This window comes from Sphaerodactylus townsendi, unplaced genomic scaffold (assembly GCF_021028975.2).
Source record: "Sphaerodactylus townsendi isolate TG3544 unplaced genomic scaffold, MPM_Stown_v2.3 scaffold_18, whole genome shotgun sequence".
Taxonomy (NCBI): domain Eukaryota; kingdom Metazoa; phylum Chordata; class Lepidosauria; order Squamata; family Sphaerodactylidae; genus Sphaerodactylus; species Sphaerodactylus townsendi.
Window position 1 is genome coordinate 4,467,579 of NW_025950341.1, and position 17,911 is coordinate 4,485,489.

Here is a 17,911-nt window from a genome sequence, read left to right on the forward strand (position 1 = left end):
AATAACCCAAAACTCACTTTCTCAGTGTAGCAATAGCAAAATCAAATATGCAGTGTCGTAAACTGATGCAACATATCGCAGTGCAACAGAAACAGAGGAGTAGAAATACAGGTGTTATCAAGTACAACTTCAGTTTGGTAACAAATGTCTAACACTGGTACAATGAAAGCCATAGAAATAGGCAAATTTCACAAAACAAAAAATAACAAAGTGTTATAAATTATACAAAACGCTATAAGTAGCAAGTCCAGTAGAAACTTTGCAGACATGATTCGGGCATTTTAATGCCAATAGAGTGTTTGTACAATTATTAACTGAGTTGTTTCCGTAAGACCTGTTTGGTCCTTTAATGTAAGCCACTTGGTGCAATCTGTGATTGTTAGGAACATATGTTGCACCTACCCCTATCTTGGATTCTATTGGCTGAAGGACAGGTGTAGGATGAGACTGCTTTAACCCTTTTCTGGCTCAGCTGCAGTCAAAAATATATAGTGCCATAATGGATAGCTGATACACTGCCCTATCACGGTACTCGGCCAGCATTTTATATTAGATCTGCTGTATAATTTTCCTTGCAAAGCTGCACATATATGTTTGAGCATACTCCTTCAGCTCATTGTATGTCTGGGATTCCTGAAGATTATATCACTGTCTGTGGCACTTGAATGGGGCAGAAAGAGTAGCAACCTCAGGGAGAGTGTTTATGTTACATGTCCTTTTGTTTCTAGAAAAAAAAACATTGTGCAAAGGAAATGGAAATAAAGTATATTTATTTCTTTTGTAGTCTGCCTGTCTTGTTGAAGCACAAGTCAGAGTATGTAATTACAGGCAATACAGTAACAACAATATAAAACTACACCCTCCAGGGAATAAAATAGGGTTACAAAATGAAAACAATGCACTAAAACAATATAATACCCACAAAATATCAGCGTAATACATACAAATAATGCAGCAGAATTGCAAAACTGGCAAATACAATAAAAGCAGTTGTATGTTTATGTATGTATGTGCAAGGATCAAAGCAATTGAAACTGCCTAAATTTCACAACATTTCCCACTATTAATATGCCTTTGTAAAATGTTGGCAGTTTTTCAGTTATATGTTCGTCACTTCTCTACTGTACATTAGGAATGGTCTTCCCAAAATAGTTGACGACTGAAGGGGTGTCACTAGCTGTATTCACTTGAAGCTGTCACTCTGCCTCTTCTGCATTTGTGCTTTATTTTCGATCAAGATGGAAATAGCTGTGGATACACCCTTTCTATTAATTCAAATGTTCAGTTTCGTTGACAAGTGCTATTTATTGTTTGCCATGTGGTATCGAGTGCTTATGACTTATATGAAGCGTTCAAGGTTAATGTAACTGTAATGAATAATGCTTTAGAGCACAGGTGTCAAACTCGTGGCCCTCCAGATGTTATGGACTACAGTTCTCATCATCCCCTGCCAGCATGATGCTGGCAGGGGTGATGGGAACTGTAGTCCATAACATCTGGAGGGCCGCAAGTTTGACACCTATGCTTAAGAGGAACCTGCTGTGAGGGCCCCTTCTAGGGTATGCTTTCTTCCTTGGTAGTCTGCTGAGCCTGGGCGTGGATACCCAGGGGGGGATCCACTGAGAGTACTGGTGGCTCACGGAGGCATGTAGGCTAAGCCCACTTGTGGAAGGACATGCCCTACAAGGCAATGGGACAGACTTGTCTTTGATGGATTGTAGATCTTTTTTGTTTTTGGTGGATCTGTAATACCAACAGGCCAGGCAAGAAGAAGGGGAGAAAAACAAATGAATAATATATGCCCCAAAGGGCTATGGAACATATACATTTTGTCAAAGAAATAAATTGGGATTTTTAAAAAAAGTGCATAATTATTTACACAGTTTCCTCAATTGCAGGTTTAGGACCTTATGAAATCTTAAAGTTTCAAATATGATCATCTGGTCTCAATCCTTGGCCTTCTTATTAACAGGGAAATGCAAATAGTTCACTGAAACAAGAATGTTTTTTTTTCCTTCACCATGAGCAAGATGTGCAGGGAAATTCTAGAAGAAAAAACCCACAGGGTAGTTTTGGCAGATAAAGAAGCTGTGCTGGATTTTGCCTATAGCCTCCACTAAGCCCCATTGATTTCTAAAACTTTGTGAAGCTACCGGTAGTATCTGCAACCTAGAGATCCAGAAACTTGCTTTATATAGAAAGGCAACTTTTTATAATGCCAAAGCTTTTTTTTCTTTTAATCTTCTGCAGTTTTCCAAACTCTAGAGCTTTAGCCATTAATCGCTGAGTAGCATTTAAACAGCACAGCATGTTTTCCATTCTCACCTGGAATCATTCTTTAAATATATTAAATAATGCATCCTTGTGAATTATGGATCCCTCACTGTCAAGGTTGCCTGGCTTTAATTTTTTACGCAAAAGAAACCTTCTTAATTGCAAAGCAAATGGCAGAGTAGGTGGCTGAAAATATTTTGTTTTTTGTGACAACTAACTGAAGTGTACCTTTGCATGAAAGATTCAGAGGCAAGAATGAAAGTCGGGGGGTTATCGTGAACTTCTGGTTGTATCTATCCATAGCTGGATTCTCAGCAGGTATATTAAGTCACTGGAACTCTGGTTACTTTATACTTTTCGAAACTCTGGCTTGTGGGAGGCCCAAAGCAACAAATGAGGTGGTCGAATCTTGAGTGCACTATACAACTTCAGATGGATATATAACCTTTGTAATGAAATACGTGCGCACAGAGCATCCAAAAAGATGTTTCTCCACCTGCATCTGGAATTGGAACAGCCTGGCCTACTATGTCAGGATTTTACCACCTAATGGAGGTGTAACCCACTGGTAGAACATCTGCTTTACATGCGGAAGATCCCATGATCAGTCCCTGGCACCTTCAGTGTGAATTATCAGAGATGTTAAAGACCTCCATCTGACACCCTGGAGAAAGTTGCTGCCAGTCAGAGCAGATAACTAACCCAGAAGACCAGCGGTCTGATTCAGTTTAAGGCAAATTGAAGTACATTCTCCTTGCAAGGAAATGCAGGAAGAAGCGTAGCAAGAGGTAAAAGCGCCCAGTGCACTGGTGTGTCCTCCGCCGCCCTGGAATGCCCTCACTACACCCCCACAGGGACACGCACCTGGTGCGTCGTTCACCCCCCGGTCCCCTTGGAGCTACACCTCTGAATGCAGGCAGCAGAACCATCTCCAAGCCCTTCCTTGCAAGCTAAGGCAGAGGCTGATGCTGTGCAGCTGGGAGAGCCATCAAGAACCTCAGAAGAACTGAGTAACATGCCAGCTGCTCAAAAGAGTCTACAGATGCAGAGTCAAAGAAGAAGTGCTTGCATGGCTGCTAGGCATGGCAGACCGCTCTGTGAGGTAGAGGCATCTGCATATGAGGAGGATTGGGCTCTGGAAGGATCCCAGCTTCAATAACCAGAACTTCCTATATAAATCCTGCTTTGGGCTTAGCTCTGCCTGGGTGCGACTAGCGTACTTCCTAGTGAGCTCCATGTGCCTGGTCTCCCTCTGACCTCCGGCTCTCAGCCTGCCTGCCTGATCTCCTGCCTGTGCCTTGACTTTGAACTGCCTTGACCATGCCTTTGCCTGCCCTGATCCTGGACTGGTTGACTATGCCTCACATGCTGCCCATCTTGACTGGCTTGTCCGGCCACACTCTAGCTCCAGCCTGCCTGCAGCATAGACTCAAAACACACATTACACTTATATTATAAGACTAAGAAAAAAGAAAATCACATATATATTATATGCAATAATCTAACCAATGGACACTTAGGCTGCAAACCAAAGGGTAAGGGTGGGGGTGGGGGCAAAAGCTGCATTGGAATCAGTGGGAGGGTTGCGCCTGTGCCATCAGCATTGTGCAAAGTGGCATGGACGCTGGCATACTTACCTGGCGATGGGGCACTGCAGTCAGCTCCCAAAGGACTTCAAAATCATGAAGCAAAAGCTTTTGGAAGCATCCTCTGACTGGTAGCTGCTTTCCACAGTTTCCGGCAGAACAAGATCTACTTTGCCAGTCATCTGAGCAGGAACAGTGATAGTAGTGGAAGTGGGAACTTAGACAAAATTGCAGGGACCTTGGTAACTCTGGGAATCAGGCTTTGGTTTCCAAATTTACTTTGTTCTCCCTCTTTCTGAAGGCTCATTTTGGTCATCTGTAGAGGGTCAACCTAAGGGACCAGATCAAGGGGAAAGGCTGCAGTAGTGATTTGGAAGGAAGACAACCCTGAATATAAGATGACCCCCATAAAATGTTATACACACACACACAAATATTGAATAAAAGTGTAATTTGTCCAGAGGCAAAAACAGCCGAAGCTCTTTCTTTATTATATCTGGATCCACACCCTAGTCCAGTGATAGCGAACCTTTTCGAGACCGAGTGCCCAAATTGCAACCCAAATCTCATTTATTGCAAAGTGCCAACACAGCAATTTAACCTGAATACTGAGGATTTAGTTTAGAAAAAGCGGTTGGCTCAGAGGCGTGCGTTACTCAGGAGTAAGCTTGGTGGTAGTCGGTCGCTTTGCTTTGAAGCAGCCATGCAACTCTTCCAACGGGTGAATCATGACCCTAGGAGGGTTTACTCAGAAGCAAGCCCCATTGCCAGCAACTGAGCTTACTCCCAGGTAAAGGATTGTGCTTTAGTTCTTCACATGAAAATCAGTGGGGTTCAACAGCGCTTAACAGGACTACCTACACTGCTTCCCCAAGGTTTAATGCTAATAATCGAGCCCAGCGGCCCAGGCCAGCCTAGATATGGGGGGGGGGGGGCAGCCTGTTTGTGTCTGCCCACAGAGAGGGCTCTGAGTGCCACCTCTGACACCCATGCCATAGGTTCGCCCCACTGCCCTAGTCTACCACTCACCCCCTCAGAGTTTCTGATGCATGACAGTGTTCTTACACATTTTACCCCTTAAGAAGGGTTGGGAAATTCCTGGATATCTTTCTGAGTGGACCCTGGGGAAGAGGGAGGGACTTCTAGGGAGTACAATACCTCCCTCAGGGATCTCCTTCATCTTTGAATTTTTAGCCACCTTGGTGGCCCTTGTGAGGGCAGAAAGATGGGATATAAATTTAGTTTAACAAATCCCCCCCCCCACCCCTAGATTCCACCCTCCACAGGAATTTATCTCTATGGTCTGGAAAATGACTGTTTTGGAAGATGGAATCCATGACATATTAAAAACATTCTTAGAGTTGTCATAAATTGGATGCGACCTGATGGCACTTAACAAACACATTCTAGCAATCAGGTGTAATTCCAGCAGATTCTATTGGTCTGCACCTGGGGACTGGTAACTCTAAGACCCTTCATGAAATGCCTCTTTTCAAAAACACAATTGCCTTGAGGATAGCCAGCCAGCCTCTGGACGGGGCTTGGAGATCCCCCCAAAATTACAACTGATCTCCAGAAGACATAAATCAGTTATTTCTGGAGAAAATGGGTGTTTTGGAGGGTGGACCCTAATGAAATTATAGCCTCCTGAAGTCCTTCCCCTCCACTTTCCCCAGCACCATTCCCAATAGCTCTAGGAAGTTCCCTAAGGATGCCAAATATTTCAGGTTTGGAAATACCTCGAGATTTGAGGGTGGAGCAAGGGAAGAGGGGGTTTATAGAGGGGAGGGGGTCTTGGTGGGAAATAATGCCGCGTGCAGCCCACTACCAAAGCAGCCGTTTTCTCCAGAAGCAGAATAAACATTTTAAATAAACGAGCAAGATAGTCTGAAGAGCAGCTGTAATTCTGGGATATATATTTACCCCCCCCTTCCTGGAGGTTGGCAACCCTCAAATTCCCACCCCAGAGTGAGCAACCTTAATTGTAGTCATGCACAACTGTTTCAAAACCCCTCTTTAAAATGGCATTTACGTAGTGGCATGCCTAGAATAATTGGGGAGGGGTGTTACTAACTTGGCCGCCGAGGTTTTAGGGAGGTCGATAAAGTTCTTTTCTGACAAATTAGCCATTTGTTTCAACACGGCAATTATTTCTCTACATGTCGTGGCTACCCTGTTTTACATTTTCCCTGACTCTGTGCTCCAAGAGTGCCTCCGACAAGGAGTAACGAGCGCAGCTCAAAGGTTCCGCCGAGCTGACGTGGCAGAGAGTAGAGAAGAAGCGGCGCTGGTCAGCCTGAAAGAGGCGGAGTTTGTTGTCATGTTGAGATGCTGGAGCATCACAAAAAGGCTTTGTTTTTAGTAATGAGTTGCTATAAGATGGTAACTTATTATTTTTTTTGGCATTACTAGAAAAGGAGTATGTCATATTTATTAAACGGGAGAACAAGGGCAACCTATTTTCAAGTTTGCAGAAGACAGGACAACAAAAATGCGTAAGAAAAAAACTTTTTTTGAAACATAAGTTAGAACATTTCACAGTTCTTGAAGGGAAAATCCCTCGGTTTTAGCAATTCTATTGGTCTTTTTATTTATATAATTTGTTTATTGATTTGTGTCTTGCTAAGATTTTGTATTAGCTGCATCCCAAGCATATGAACTCCGTGAAATTACATGATGGAAATTGCAAATCCAACTGCCTTGTGGTTAGTGAATGGTTAAATACAGAAGAGGCTTCTCAGAAACACTATAAACAACAGTTGTTAAAGCAATCAAATTAGTTAATTCAGGCCAAGATAACTGGGTGCTACATTCTATAATCTGATTGGCAATTGAAAAAAATGTCCGGGTTGGGATGACAAATTCAATCCTGGAGCAGATCGCGCTTTGACTAACCACCCCACGTGGCTTTAGAAGAGTTTCCAGTTTCTTTCTTTTGCTGGATCTGTTTAACCCCAATAGCTGGGTCTATATAATGTGCTAGATTTGAACTTAAGACATGATATTAACAACAACAATAACTGGCAGCTGTGATAGTAAACAAAAATAATAAAAAATGTTTTTCGAGCTTTGAAGATCTGAGCACAGAACACTTAACAAAAAGCAGAAAGAGCAGAATTTTCCTTGCATCATTTGGCTGAATGACTGGCAGGTTTTTAAAAAAGTATTATAGTTTGATATGGATTGGGGCCCTAGAACTAGGAGAGGTGAGGGTGTTTTCCTGATGTAAATCACTTCATAGTAAACTAGTTACTATGAAGGGTCAGCAACAGGTCACAGAGGCTAATGTTGCCTCTTCCCACTGGTATTCAGAGATTTGATGCCTCTAAATGCGGAGGTTCCCTTTAATCACCCTAACTGGTAACTACTGATGGACCTATATTCCTCCACGAATCAAAGTCCCTTTTAAAGCAGTCTATGTCTGTGTCCACTACTACATCATCTGGCAGTGAATCCCAGATTTCCATCACTCAATGAGGAAAAAAATTACTTTGTTCTCCCCTAAATCTATGGTATTCTTATTGGGAGCAAAACCACTATAGATGCAATTCTAAACAAAGTTGCACACTTTGAAATCCATTGAAATCAGGGGACTTACAGGGGATAATTCTTCTTAGAATTGCACTGTATAAAGTGAAATCATTGCAGAAAGAACTCTGGAAAGGTGATGTCCATTGTGAGCTCTGCTTCTAAACCATTTCCTCCCTGGTGCTGGGGTTTTAAATCCTCCATGTCCTAGGCTGTCTCTGTTTTCACCATCTTTGCCTGTTCAAGAGTTTTCTTTTTAAATTTTAATTTTGGCTAAGGTTTTAGTCTCTTGCCTCCAAGCAGCCCAAAGGGGATTTGTCTTCAAGTAGGTAGACAAATTGTCCTTTGCCCTTCTCTGTTATTGCTATAGAGCAAGCTGGGACTTTGGCACAGGGAGAAGCAGGGAGCATTGACCTAGACTATGCTGATTATTAGCTGGGCAGCAACCGATGTGGCAGGCGGACTTTGAGAGCTTCCTTTGGGGACAGGTACAGCTACGGTTGGGCTGAAAGAGCTGAAGCAGGTGGTCTCATTTCAACAGGTGTGTGTATGTGTCGATGGGGATGTTGTTGCTCACCCAGTGTGTTCTGGATTAATCTGGGAGCATTGGAGGATTTGATTGGAAACTGCCTGTTTTGTTTGTTTAAACATGGGGGGTTAAACTGGTTGAAATACACACAGATGGTAAGATTTTAGAGGTCAGTTCTGAATCAATAACATCTGTCAGTGCTAGTTCACAGCTGCTTTGGCAAAGATAAGGGGAGGTAGGTGTATTGTCTTTCGAAAGTGGACTGAAACAGGTATAGAAAGATCTCCTATGATTCAAATACTTGCAAATGGCTATTTTTAGAGACCTTCTCTTTAGGAGATCTGTGCAGTTGTGTTTGGAATATAGCACAAATGCATTCGTTGGTGCAAATGTTGGAATCCGTCTTGGTCAGAACTTTCCATACTCTCTACCAGCGCATCAGAATTTTGTGCCCAAGACGTCACACTCAAAATAAAGCCAAGAAATCAACGTCTGTAGATCTGTATATTTTTCACCAATTTGTTTAGATTTAGTATATTCATTTGCAAGTTAATATTTAAATTTCTGAAGATCTGTGGCTGGCATCTTCAGAGGATCCGTGAAGATGTCAGCCACAGATGCAGGCAAAACCTCAGGAGAAAATGCTACTAGAACACAGCCATGCTGCCCAGAAACCACGCAACACCCCAGTTGTTCATTTATTTTAAAAACATATCCTTCCTTCCCATTTAAAATAAATGTCTAAACTAGCTTCCATCCCTTCATTTGGGAGGCTTCTATAGGTGCTGCTTTCATGCTTCAAATCACATCTCCACAATCATAATGTATTTATTTATTTATTTATTTATTCGATTTGGTAAACCGCCCTACCCCCAAAGGGCTCAGTACCTATAATGGCTTAGTACCTTGGGAGAAGTATGTGCCTGGTTTTGAAAATGGTTTTGTATACCCTGACTTTTGACTACTCTTTCGTTTGTAGGAAGCAGAAGCAGTAAATCCAAGATGGAGTCTCAGATTCCAGCACAGCATCCTCAACCCAAGGGGAGAAGTATAACCCAAAAGGAAGAGCAGGGCAGGGGCCCATGGAGGGAAGTCTCTCGTGGACCTTCTCCTCATTCCAGGCCTCAAAACGAGAGGTTCTACCATCAATACCAGGATCCCCGAGCAGGGCCTCCACCTTGGTCAGATGCCAGAATGGACTACTACCACCCGACATATCACCCACAGCTCCAGGATTATATGAGACCGCACTCCAGGGCAGAGTATTATGAAAACAGTTATCTCAACAGGCCATACTCAAGGTAAAGTCCAAGGAAGGTGACACTCAGTATTCTGTAGAACAAATGAAGAGAGAACAGAGTGTGTCTCCCATGTATACCTCCCTGTCCATTCTCTCTCTCTGTCCTACAGAAACAGTCACATAACATTTATCATTTTATAATCTACCTAGAGCTGCCAGCTCTAGGTTGGTAAATACCTGGTGATTTGGGGGGTAAAGCCTAGGGGGGGTGGAGTTTGTGGAGGGAGGAACCACAGCAGGGCATAATGCCATACAGTCTACCCTCACATTCAATTAATAATAATAATAATAATAATAATAATAATAATAATAATAATAATAATAATAATAATAATAATAATAATAGAAAATCAAAAGCAGAGATTGAGTCACTACTGAACACAGTGAGAGTCTTTAGCTTTCGTACATTGGGTAAAGTAGGATTTTTTTGGACTTGACAAGTGTGCAACTTTGGAACTCAGTAAAGGTAAACTTGCAACATGCGAAGGTGTGAATATGCCAAATGACATAGAAATAAAGAGCTTACCAGTGAATGAATGCTACCAATACTTGGGGATACTCTCGCAAGCAGAGGAACGATCAAGCAATGCACAGAAGTCAAAGGCGCCAATTAGGAAGGAATATCTTTAGAAGGGTAAGAAAAAATTTTGGAAATCAAAGAGTTAAATGGAGGAAATACAATAAAGGCAATTAATACTTGAGGCGGTGCCTGTAGTACGCTACACTGCTGGCATAATTAACTGGACTCAAGCCGAATTGGACATCCTGGACAGAAAAACAAGGAAAATTATGACCATCAATCGAGCACTGCATCCAAGAAGTGATGTAGACAGACTCTACCTAGCAAGGTCAGAAGGAGGAAGAGGACTGCTCCACATCAAACTAATCAGTAGAGGGAAGAGAAAAGAGGCCAAAAGTGAAAGAATACATCCAAGAAAGTCAAGAGCCAGCATTGAAAAGAAGTCCACAAGGCTGAGATGCTGGAAAGCCATAAGAATCAAAAAGAGTATAGAGTCCAACAGTTTAAAACAGAAGAAAGGGAGCAGTGGCTAAACAAAGCCACTCCATGGGCCAGTACTTTAAGAACATTGAAGGGAAGAGGTTGACAGCAAAGAAAACATGGGAGTGGCTCAGAAGGGGAACTCTAAAGAAGGAAACTGAAGGCCCTAGATTTTTGCTGCCCAGGAGCAAGCATTACAGGACAAAATGCAATAAAGACACGCAGTCGAGAAAAAGAGATCATACAATGACCCAAAGTGCCGTCTCTGCAAAGAGGGTGATGAAACTGTGGAGCACATCATCTGCTGTTGTAAGAAAATAGCCCAAAGCTGACTATCTTGAACGTCCACAATAGGCTAGCAGCAATGGTGCACTGGAACCTTTGCAGAAAAAGTACAGCCTGCCCTGTAGCAAAGAGACCTGAATACTGAAAGCACAAGCCAGAGAAGACCACAGAGAAAATGAAGAAGCAAAAAAATACTCTGGGACTTTTAAGAATACAAACAGACAGGACACCTGACACACAACTTACCCCAGACATAACAGTGATAGAGAAAAAAACATGTTTTGGATCATAGATGTTACTGTGCCAGTTGACATGCAGGGTAGAGGGACAAAGAGCTGAGGAAAAAGATCCTACAAAAATACAAGGGACCTACAAATTGAAGTTGAAATCGATTGTGGCAGAAAAGAACAACAGTAATCCCTAACTAGTGAGTCCGGTGCTCTAGGAGGAATCCCAAGAAATCTTGAAAAACATCTGGAAAGCCTAAACTTGGACAGAACATCAGTCCACACATGCTGCAGAAAGCAGCACTTCTAGGAACTGCACACATTCTACGCAAATACCTCTAATATCCTAGGTCCTTGGGAAGGACTCGATATTCAGAGATGAATTCCAGACACTTGTGCTGTGTTGTTATGTGTATTATAATAATAATAATAATAATAATAATAATAATAATAATAATAATAATAATAATAATAATAATAATAATAATAATAATAATAATAATAATAATAATAAAGCAGCCATTTTCTCCAGGAAAACTGATCCTGGTCGTCTGGAGATCAGTTGTAATAGTGGGAGATCTCCATGTCGCCCGCAGCTGGTCCAGCATTTTGCCTCCTTTGTTCAGCCTCAGCCCAGTCCCTCTACTATTGCCAATCATGGAGAGGCAGAGTGGGTCCTGGGAGGCAGTGGCAGAGTGCTTATGGAGACATGTGGTGTCACATATCCCCGGGGTATGCCAGCTGGTCACTTGAGAATCACCCCCCACACACCCCTCCCCCTGGCCCCACCCCTCCAGGGTGCTCCTTAAGCTGGCCAAATGAGCAGCCTGGCTGGGCCGCCACCACGCGTCCCTTGGCCGTGCCCTACCAGGCTGCTCCTTTGGCTGGCGGAGCCTCTGCTGGCCAAAATAACTGTCTGGCAGGGCCAGGTCGAGGGGTGGCCCGTGACAGGCTTCTCGGGTACGAGTGAGGGACATGGGGAGGGCAGAGCAGGTGTTGCCCCGGGTGCCATTCCCCCCCCATGTGTCTTGCCTGGTGGCAGGCAGGGCCATATTAACCAATGACTGGGCCCCTAGGCCCCCTCTGGCACTTTAGTCTTTCCCAACGTCACAAGTAGAATATATTGCTGCTCATGGAGGTGTAATAAGGAAAGAGGGGGCATGATGTCACAACTCTGATGCTAGTAGGCTGTTGACCCACTGTCCCACCTCTCCTCATTGACCCAAAACAAACCTCAGCTGACTACAACTTGCAACTTCTCAGTTTTTTTACATCATGACTGCTTGGTCAGCATATGGCAGTACGAAATGTGAACATTGGGATTCTATAACATTCCACAGGTAAGTGGAGAAGGTTACAACAATAAACATTTCATGGAAATGGACTAAAATATGTGGAAGAATAAATACAAAATTAAATGAAGCCTCTCCCACCTTTTATTGCTCTCATTTGAATACTGGAATAGAGATATTGACAAAAAAGTATACTTTTGAGAATATATATATGGATACATATGTACATGTATTGCTATGATGTAGAGCACAAAGTGTCTTTAATTGTTGGAGCCCTAGGGTGCAGGTAATAGTGCCTCAGCAAAATAGATAGATAGATAGATAGATAGATAGATAGATAGATAGATAGATAGATAGATAGATAGATAGATAGATAGATAGATAGATAGATAGATAGATACAAACAAACAAACAAACAAACAAACAAACAAACAAACAAACAAACAAACAAACAAACAAACAAACTGATGGACCGCTAGTCCCTGTGGGGCTCCTAGGCTTCAGTCTAGTCAACCTTACGGATGATACTGCCTTAATGGTCGGGCCTCCCTTGCAGGTTCTGGTAGGGTGGCTTCTGGCACTGCTGCAGCGTTGTCAGCAGATGTCTCTGCAGCGCTGAAACCACCCTTGTCTCTCTGGTCCTCCTCAGCTTTGATTCTTTGGCCTCCTCTCCCGAAGACTCCAGGTTTCTGGGCTTGTCATGACACACTCTTTGACTCTCCTAGATCATATTTAATTGGACCCTCACACTGATGCTTCTCTCAATAGCCCGCTTCAGCTCTCCTTCAATCTTCTCTCATCCTCTCATTAGGATCGGCATGATATTTTATCCTTTCAGTCTGGCCTTTCACTGCATCAATGAACCAAAACTAATGGGATGTCAAAGATTTTGAGAATCTAATATAATTCTAGTTATAGTATTTAAATTACTAAACACAGAGGTGGGGACAGAGTCATTTTAATGACCAAATACTAATTATAACCTCTGCATAGCAATTTTATGCCAGATTCTTGATTTTGTTTTCATTTGCCTTGATTCTAGAATGGTTTCTGATTCTGCCAACTTCCCTTCTGTATCATCACATGTCAGAACATATAAACACCTTCCAATATATCAGATTCCTCTACTCTCCTTTCTGGGTTACATTTCAGGCAAAGTTATGAAGATCAGTATTGGAGCCCTGTGGAAGATTATTCCTATGGAAGTCATCAGAGATACTCCCAAGCACTGCAAGGTGACAGAGGTACTACTGTCTCCATAGAAACAAAACCAGTTTACAAAATGTTTGAAGATTGTGAATGATTTCAAAGAGCAGGTCTATATTTGCATATGCTTCTAGACAATATTTCATGTTCTCCTCATCCCAAACTGTATCTTTTGTACTTCTGCAAAGTTGGATTTTTTCCCTTTGTCTCCCTATATTGAACTGCCCTCTTCAGGCAGAGAAAGTAATGCTCCAGGCCTGTGTGCCTATAAAATTTAAACATTTGTGTGTTTTGTGAAAAACCAAACACAGTTGCTAACAGGCTTGAGAAGTTTCTGGAGATCTGAGGGGTTTGGAGAAAGGAGAGACCTCTGGAGTATAATGCCATAGAGTTCACCAAAGCAGTCATTTTCTCCAGAGCAACTGATTGTTGTAGTGTGGAGATCAACTGTAATTCCAGGAGTTCTCCAGGCCCCACCTAGAGATTGGCCACTCTAAGATCCTGCCAGACTATTAATTTTGAAATCTTGTCAGTTCATGTCCAGAATCCTTGAGAGGAACTGCAACTTCCGCCTCTCCCTGTTGTGTTTTGTTTTGCACCCATGTCACAAACCCTAAGCAAATGCAGGGGGGAAGCATGACTTTCTTTGTCATCTCAGGTGGTAGCAACCTCTCACACTTAACACTCCTCAATGGGGAGTAAGTGCAGGAACTCCCACATGCTTTCTCTGTCATCTCAGGTGGCAGCCTGGAGAACCGGGTTTGATTCCCCACTCTTCCACATGAGCAGTGGAGTCTTCTCTGAACCAGATGTGTTTCTGCACTCCTACATTTCTGCTGGGTGAATTTTGGCTAGTCACACTTCTTCAAAACTCTCTCAGTCCCACCTACCTCACAAGGGGTCTGTTGTGGGGAGAGGAAGGGAAAGGAGCTTGTAAGCCACCTTGAGTCTCCTTACAGGAGAGAAAGGTGGGGTATAAATCCAAACTCCTCTTCTTCTTACTTCCCAAGCTGGAGTAAGGTGACAAAGGGCAGAGGAGGATTCTGCTCATCTGAGTACCCCTTCTGATGTTAAAAATAAACCTGCCAAGTCCCTCCCTAAACCCTCCATCTCCAAAATCTCCAGGTATTTTTCAACCTGTTGCTGGCAACCCTAAACCCACCCCCACTTTTCACTCGATCATGATAGGTTTATGTACATCAACTGTTGCTGATGCTAGAGTCCAGTTTGCCTGTAAATATAACACACAGCCAGGAGAATAAAAGATAGGTCAGACTTCTTGTTTTATAATTAGCATTATAACTTCTTAATTTTATGGATGGCTGCAAGTAGATCTTTTGCTTTATGTTTCTTTTTTTCTGAGTATCTAGATCTAAGGCAGAGAAATACCTATGGTGAATATGCAGATTACTGGAACCAGAGTCATTACAGAGATTACCGTCAGGAGGAAAGCAGTAGAATTGTCAGGCAGAACAACGCAACACCAATTCGGTAAGGAAAACTGGGAAGGAGTCATAAAGGGTGATTTTGTCTATTAGGCAGGGGCGTACCTAGGCAAACTGGCGCCCAGGGACAAAACCTGAGTTTGCACCCCCCCCGGCCCGGTGTATGGGCGGCCACTCGCCCCCACCATGACCAAACAATGATTTTTTGTACCAGCTCACAAATCACCTCCCACTCCCATCAAAACATACATGGCTCTCTACCCACCAACTCTTTTCCTAATTTCCTAATCACAACAACCCTATGAGGGAGGTTGTTAGCCTGAGAAACAACTCCAAGCCAGTGCAAGTGGGTATTAAGCATGTAAATCTCTCACAAATCACCCCCAGCAAAAAACACATTTCTCTTACCAAACAAAATGTCAGCATCATCTCTCACACAAAACACCTCCAGTGGAATCCACACTTTCATTGGTGTTTAAACTAGGGAGTTTCATGATTCTTCTTTCAAATCTACCTTAAAGGGAGAATCTGGGGTCCCTGGTTAAAAACAGGGGAAATTGAGTGATGCTGTTTGGAGGGTGCTGGATTCTCCCCACCCTTAAACAGCATCATCACTTTTGAGGGTTGGAGATTCCAGATGAAAACAAATAGCAGATTCTGGCTGAAATTTGGGCAGAATTGCTGGGCACATTCAGACAAAAATTGTCCGATTATGTCCCTGTCCCAAAGAAATTAACAAATGCGAATGCAAAAGTATTTGGGTTTTGGGGGGGTATTTTTGGTGTTTTTTCAGCCTGCAGGGAGCGCATTTTTAAAGCTAGCGGCACCATGATTTCAGGGCATCATCCAGAGACTGCCCTGATGATACCACCCAAGTCTGGCGATGTTTGGTTCAGGGCAGCAAAGTTATGGATGCCCAAATGGAATGCCCCCATCCCCACTGTTTTCCAATGGGAGCTAACCTGAGGATTGGGGCTACCCATTTGAGGGACCATAACTTTGGTTCCTTTGAACATAACTTCACCAAACTTAGGTGGCATCATAAAATAGTTAACAGATGATACCACTGAAATTTTGCAGTGTCACTAGCTTTAAAAATAGCATCCCTTCCAGGCACCCCAATAAATTTGCCCAAGATTCTTTGTTTTGCAGTGAAGCTTAAACTCATCCCATCTGTAGCTAATGGGGAATTTCTGAGAGCAGGCTGCACATTTTTTGAAGATAGAGGCCCCAGACTTTCAAAGGTGGCTCCAAGAGGCCTTGGAGTAATAGCATCCAATCTTGGTGAGCTTCTTTGCTTCTGGGTGGGAATTAAGGTGGGGAGTTAGAGAGAGTTCTGGGAGAGAACTCAGCCCACAGGCTTTCATGTGCAGGACCGGGGAAACAAAAAAAAGCCTTTTGGGGAGGCCATAAAAATTGAACCCCCAGAAGCAAAAGGTCTCCAAACCTGGATGCTATTACCAGAAAGGCCCTCCTAGAGCCACCCCTGAAAGTCTGGTGCCTTCTATCTTCAAAAATGTGCAGCCTGCTCTTAACACACTCAGAAATTCCCCCCCCATTGGCTACAGTGGAGCAAAGTCACTGCAAAACAATGAATTTTGGGCAAATTTCTCGGGCTGCCTGTAACGACTGTATTTTTAAAGCTAGTGACACCCAAAATTTCAGGGTATCATCTGTTAACTATTCTTACGATGCCACCCAAGTTTGGTGAAGTTATGTTCAGGGGAACCAAAGGTATAGTCCCTCAAATGGGTAGCCCCATCTCCTGTTAGCTTCCATTGAAAACAATGGGGATGGGGGCACCCCATTTGGGGGTTCATAACTTTGCTTCCCCTAAACCAAACATCACCAAATATGGGTGGTATCATCAGGACAGTCTCTGGATGGTACCCTGAAATTTTGGTGCCAATAGCCTTAAAAGTGCACCCCCTGCAGGCCGGAACGTGAAAAAACACTTAAAAATTTAAAAACACACAAACGACCCTGAAATGTTGGCGCCCCCCCACGTGACCAAATGGGGGGCGCCCGGGGACATAGGGTACCCCCTGTCCCTAGGCAGGAACGCCACTGCTATTAGGGAACTGTCTCACATTACAGTGTCCGTGGTGACCTGTGGGGATCGGCTCATGATACCTGCCGTATGGCGCAAATAAGTTGCTGCCTTTTCAATGTGCCTCTTGAAAAAATGTCCTTCTCTCGAGCTTTGGGTCTGTTCCATAGTGCAGATGATTAGAGGGTATCCTGACTCAGGCATATGCAACCGTTTATAATTAAAGAGATCAATATGAAAGAGGCCCACTTGCATTACTTAAATTATAGAACATGGCATATACTGACCATTGATATGTTGGTTATTAATCTGTGAAGTTTCTGCAGCACCAACGCTGGTTATTGTGAGTCCATTATTCGGAAGAGGCACTCACTATGAGGTCTCACAAGAAGTAATAAATGTGTGCAGGTCTTTCCTGTGAGATTGTGTCAGTGCACTACATAAATCTGTGTGCGATTCACAGCTGAATCACTGGCCACTATTCCCCCTTACTAGGTTGCTATTTAAGCAAGTGTGAAATAATTTAGAATTTAATAAAGGTTTTTAATTTTAATAATTGTCAAAGCTATTATGGGTCCATTAGAGAGAACAACAATTGATGTATTAAGGACAACCTTTTCTTCTACTCATGAATGGTTAATTTGATGTTGTCCTTTAATACATCAATTATCATTCTCTCTAATGGACCCGCAGTGCCTTTGAAGATAAAAACAAGCTGTTCCATTGCAGCATCACTCGTTAAAATTTGACCTTAATTAATTAACCGAAGCCATGCAGACCGATCTTGTGCCCATTTACTTGAAAGTATGTCCAGTGCTATCAGTGAGTCTTTAAGTGCTTACAGTATTGCAGCCTGTGTTAATTAACTTGCTGAGTCAAGATTGTGACTCTGCTGTGTCCCTGTGCAATTAGAGTCACAGCAATGGGGAGCAGCAAGGCATAAAGGGAAAGCAGCAATGATACTCACGGATGCTTGTGGTAAAAGAACCAGCCAGTTCTGTGGCAAGAAATCCTGAATTCTGCAATCTAATAATTAATTGTGCTAATTTTGTATGGTTTTGCAAAATTTAAACATTTGTGTGTTTTGTTACTTGTTACTTGTCCACTCGTTAGTGGGAAGGAAAGGAGCACTGAAACAGTACCTTCTGACCACTAGGACATCTTATTCAGCAACTCTGCCAGCCTGAAA

The 17,911-nt window shown here is 42.9% G+C and overlaps 1 protein-coding gene across 1 annotated transcript in view; it reads left to right on the forward strand.

The window, feature by feature from the left end:
• Positions 1-6,176: 6,176 nt before the first annotated feature.
• SEC16B (SEC16 homolog B, endoplasmic reticulum export factor) overlaps positions 6,177-17,911 on the forward strand; it is a 70,457-nt gene continuing 58,722 nt past the window's right edge. The window contains exons 1-4 of the mRNA XM_048482520.1: positions 6,177-6,355; positions 8,897-9,218; positions 13,174-13,265; positions 14,598-14,718. Of these exons, the coding sequence (XP_048338477.1) occupies positions 6,352-6,355; positions 8,897-9,218; positions 13,174-13,265; positions 14,598-14,718 (539 nt within the window). The 5' untranslated portion in view covers positions 6,177-6,351. The remainder of the gene's footprint in view (positions 6,356-8,896; positions 9,219-13,173; positions 13,266-14,597; positions 14,719-17,911) is intronic.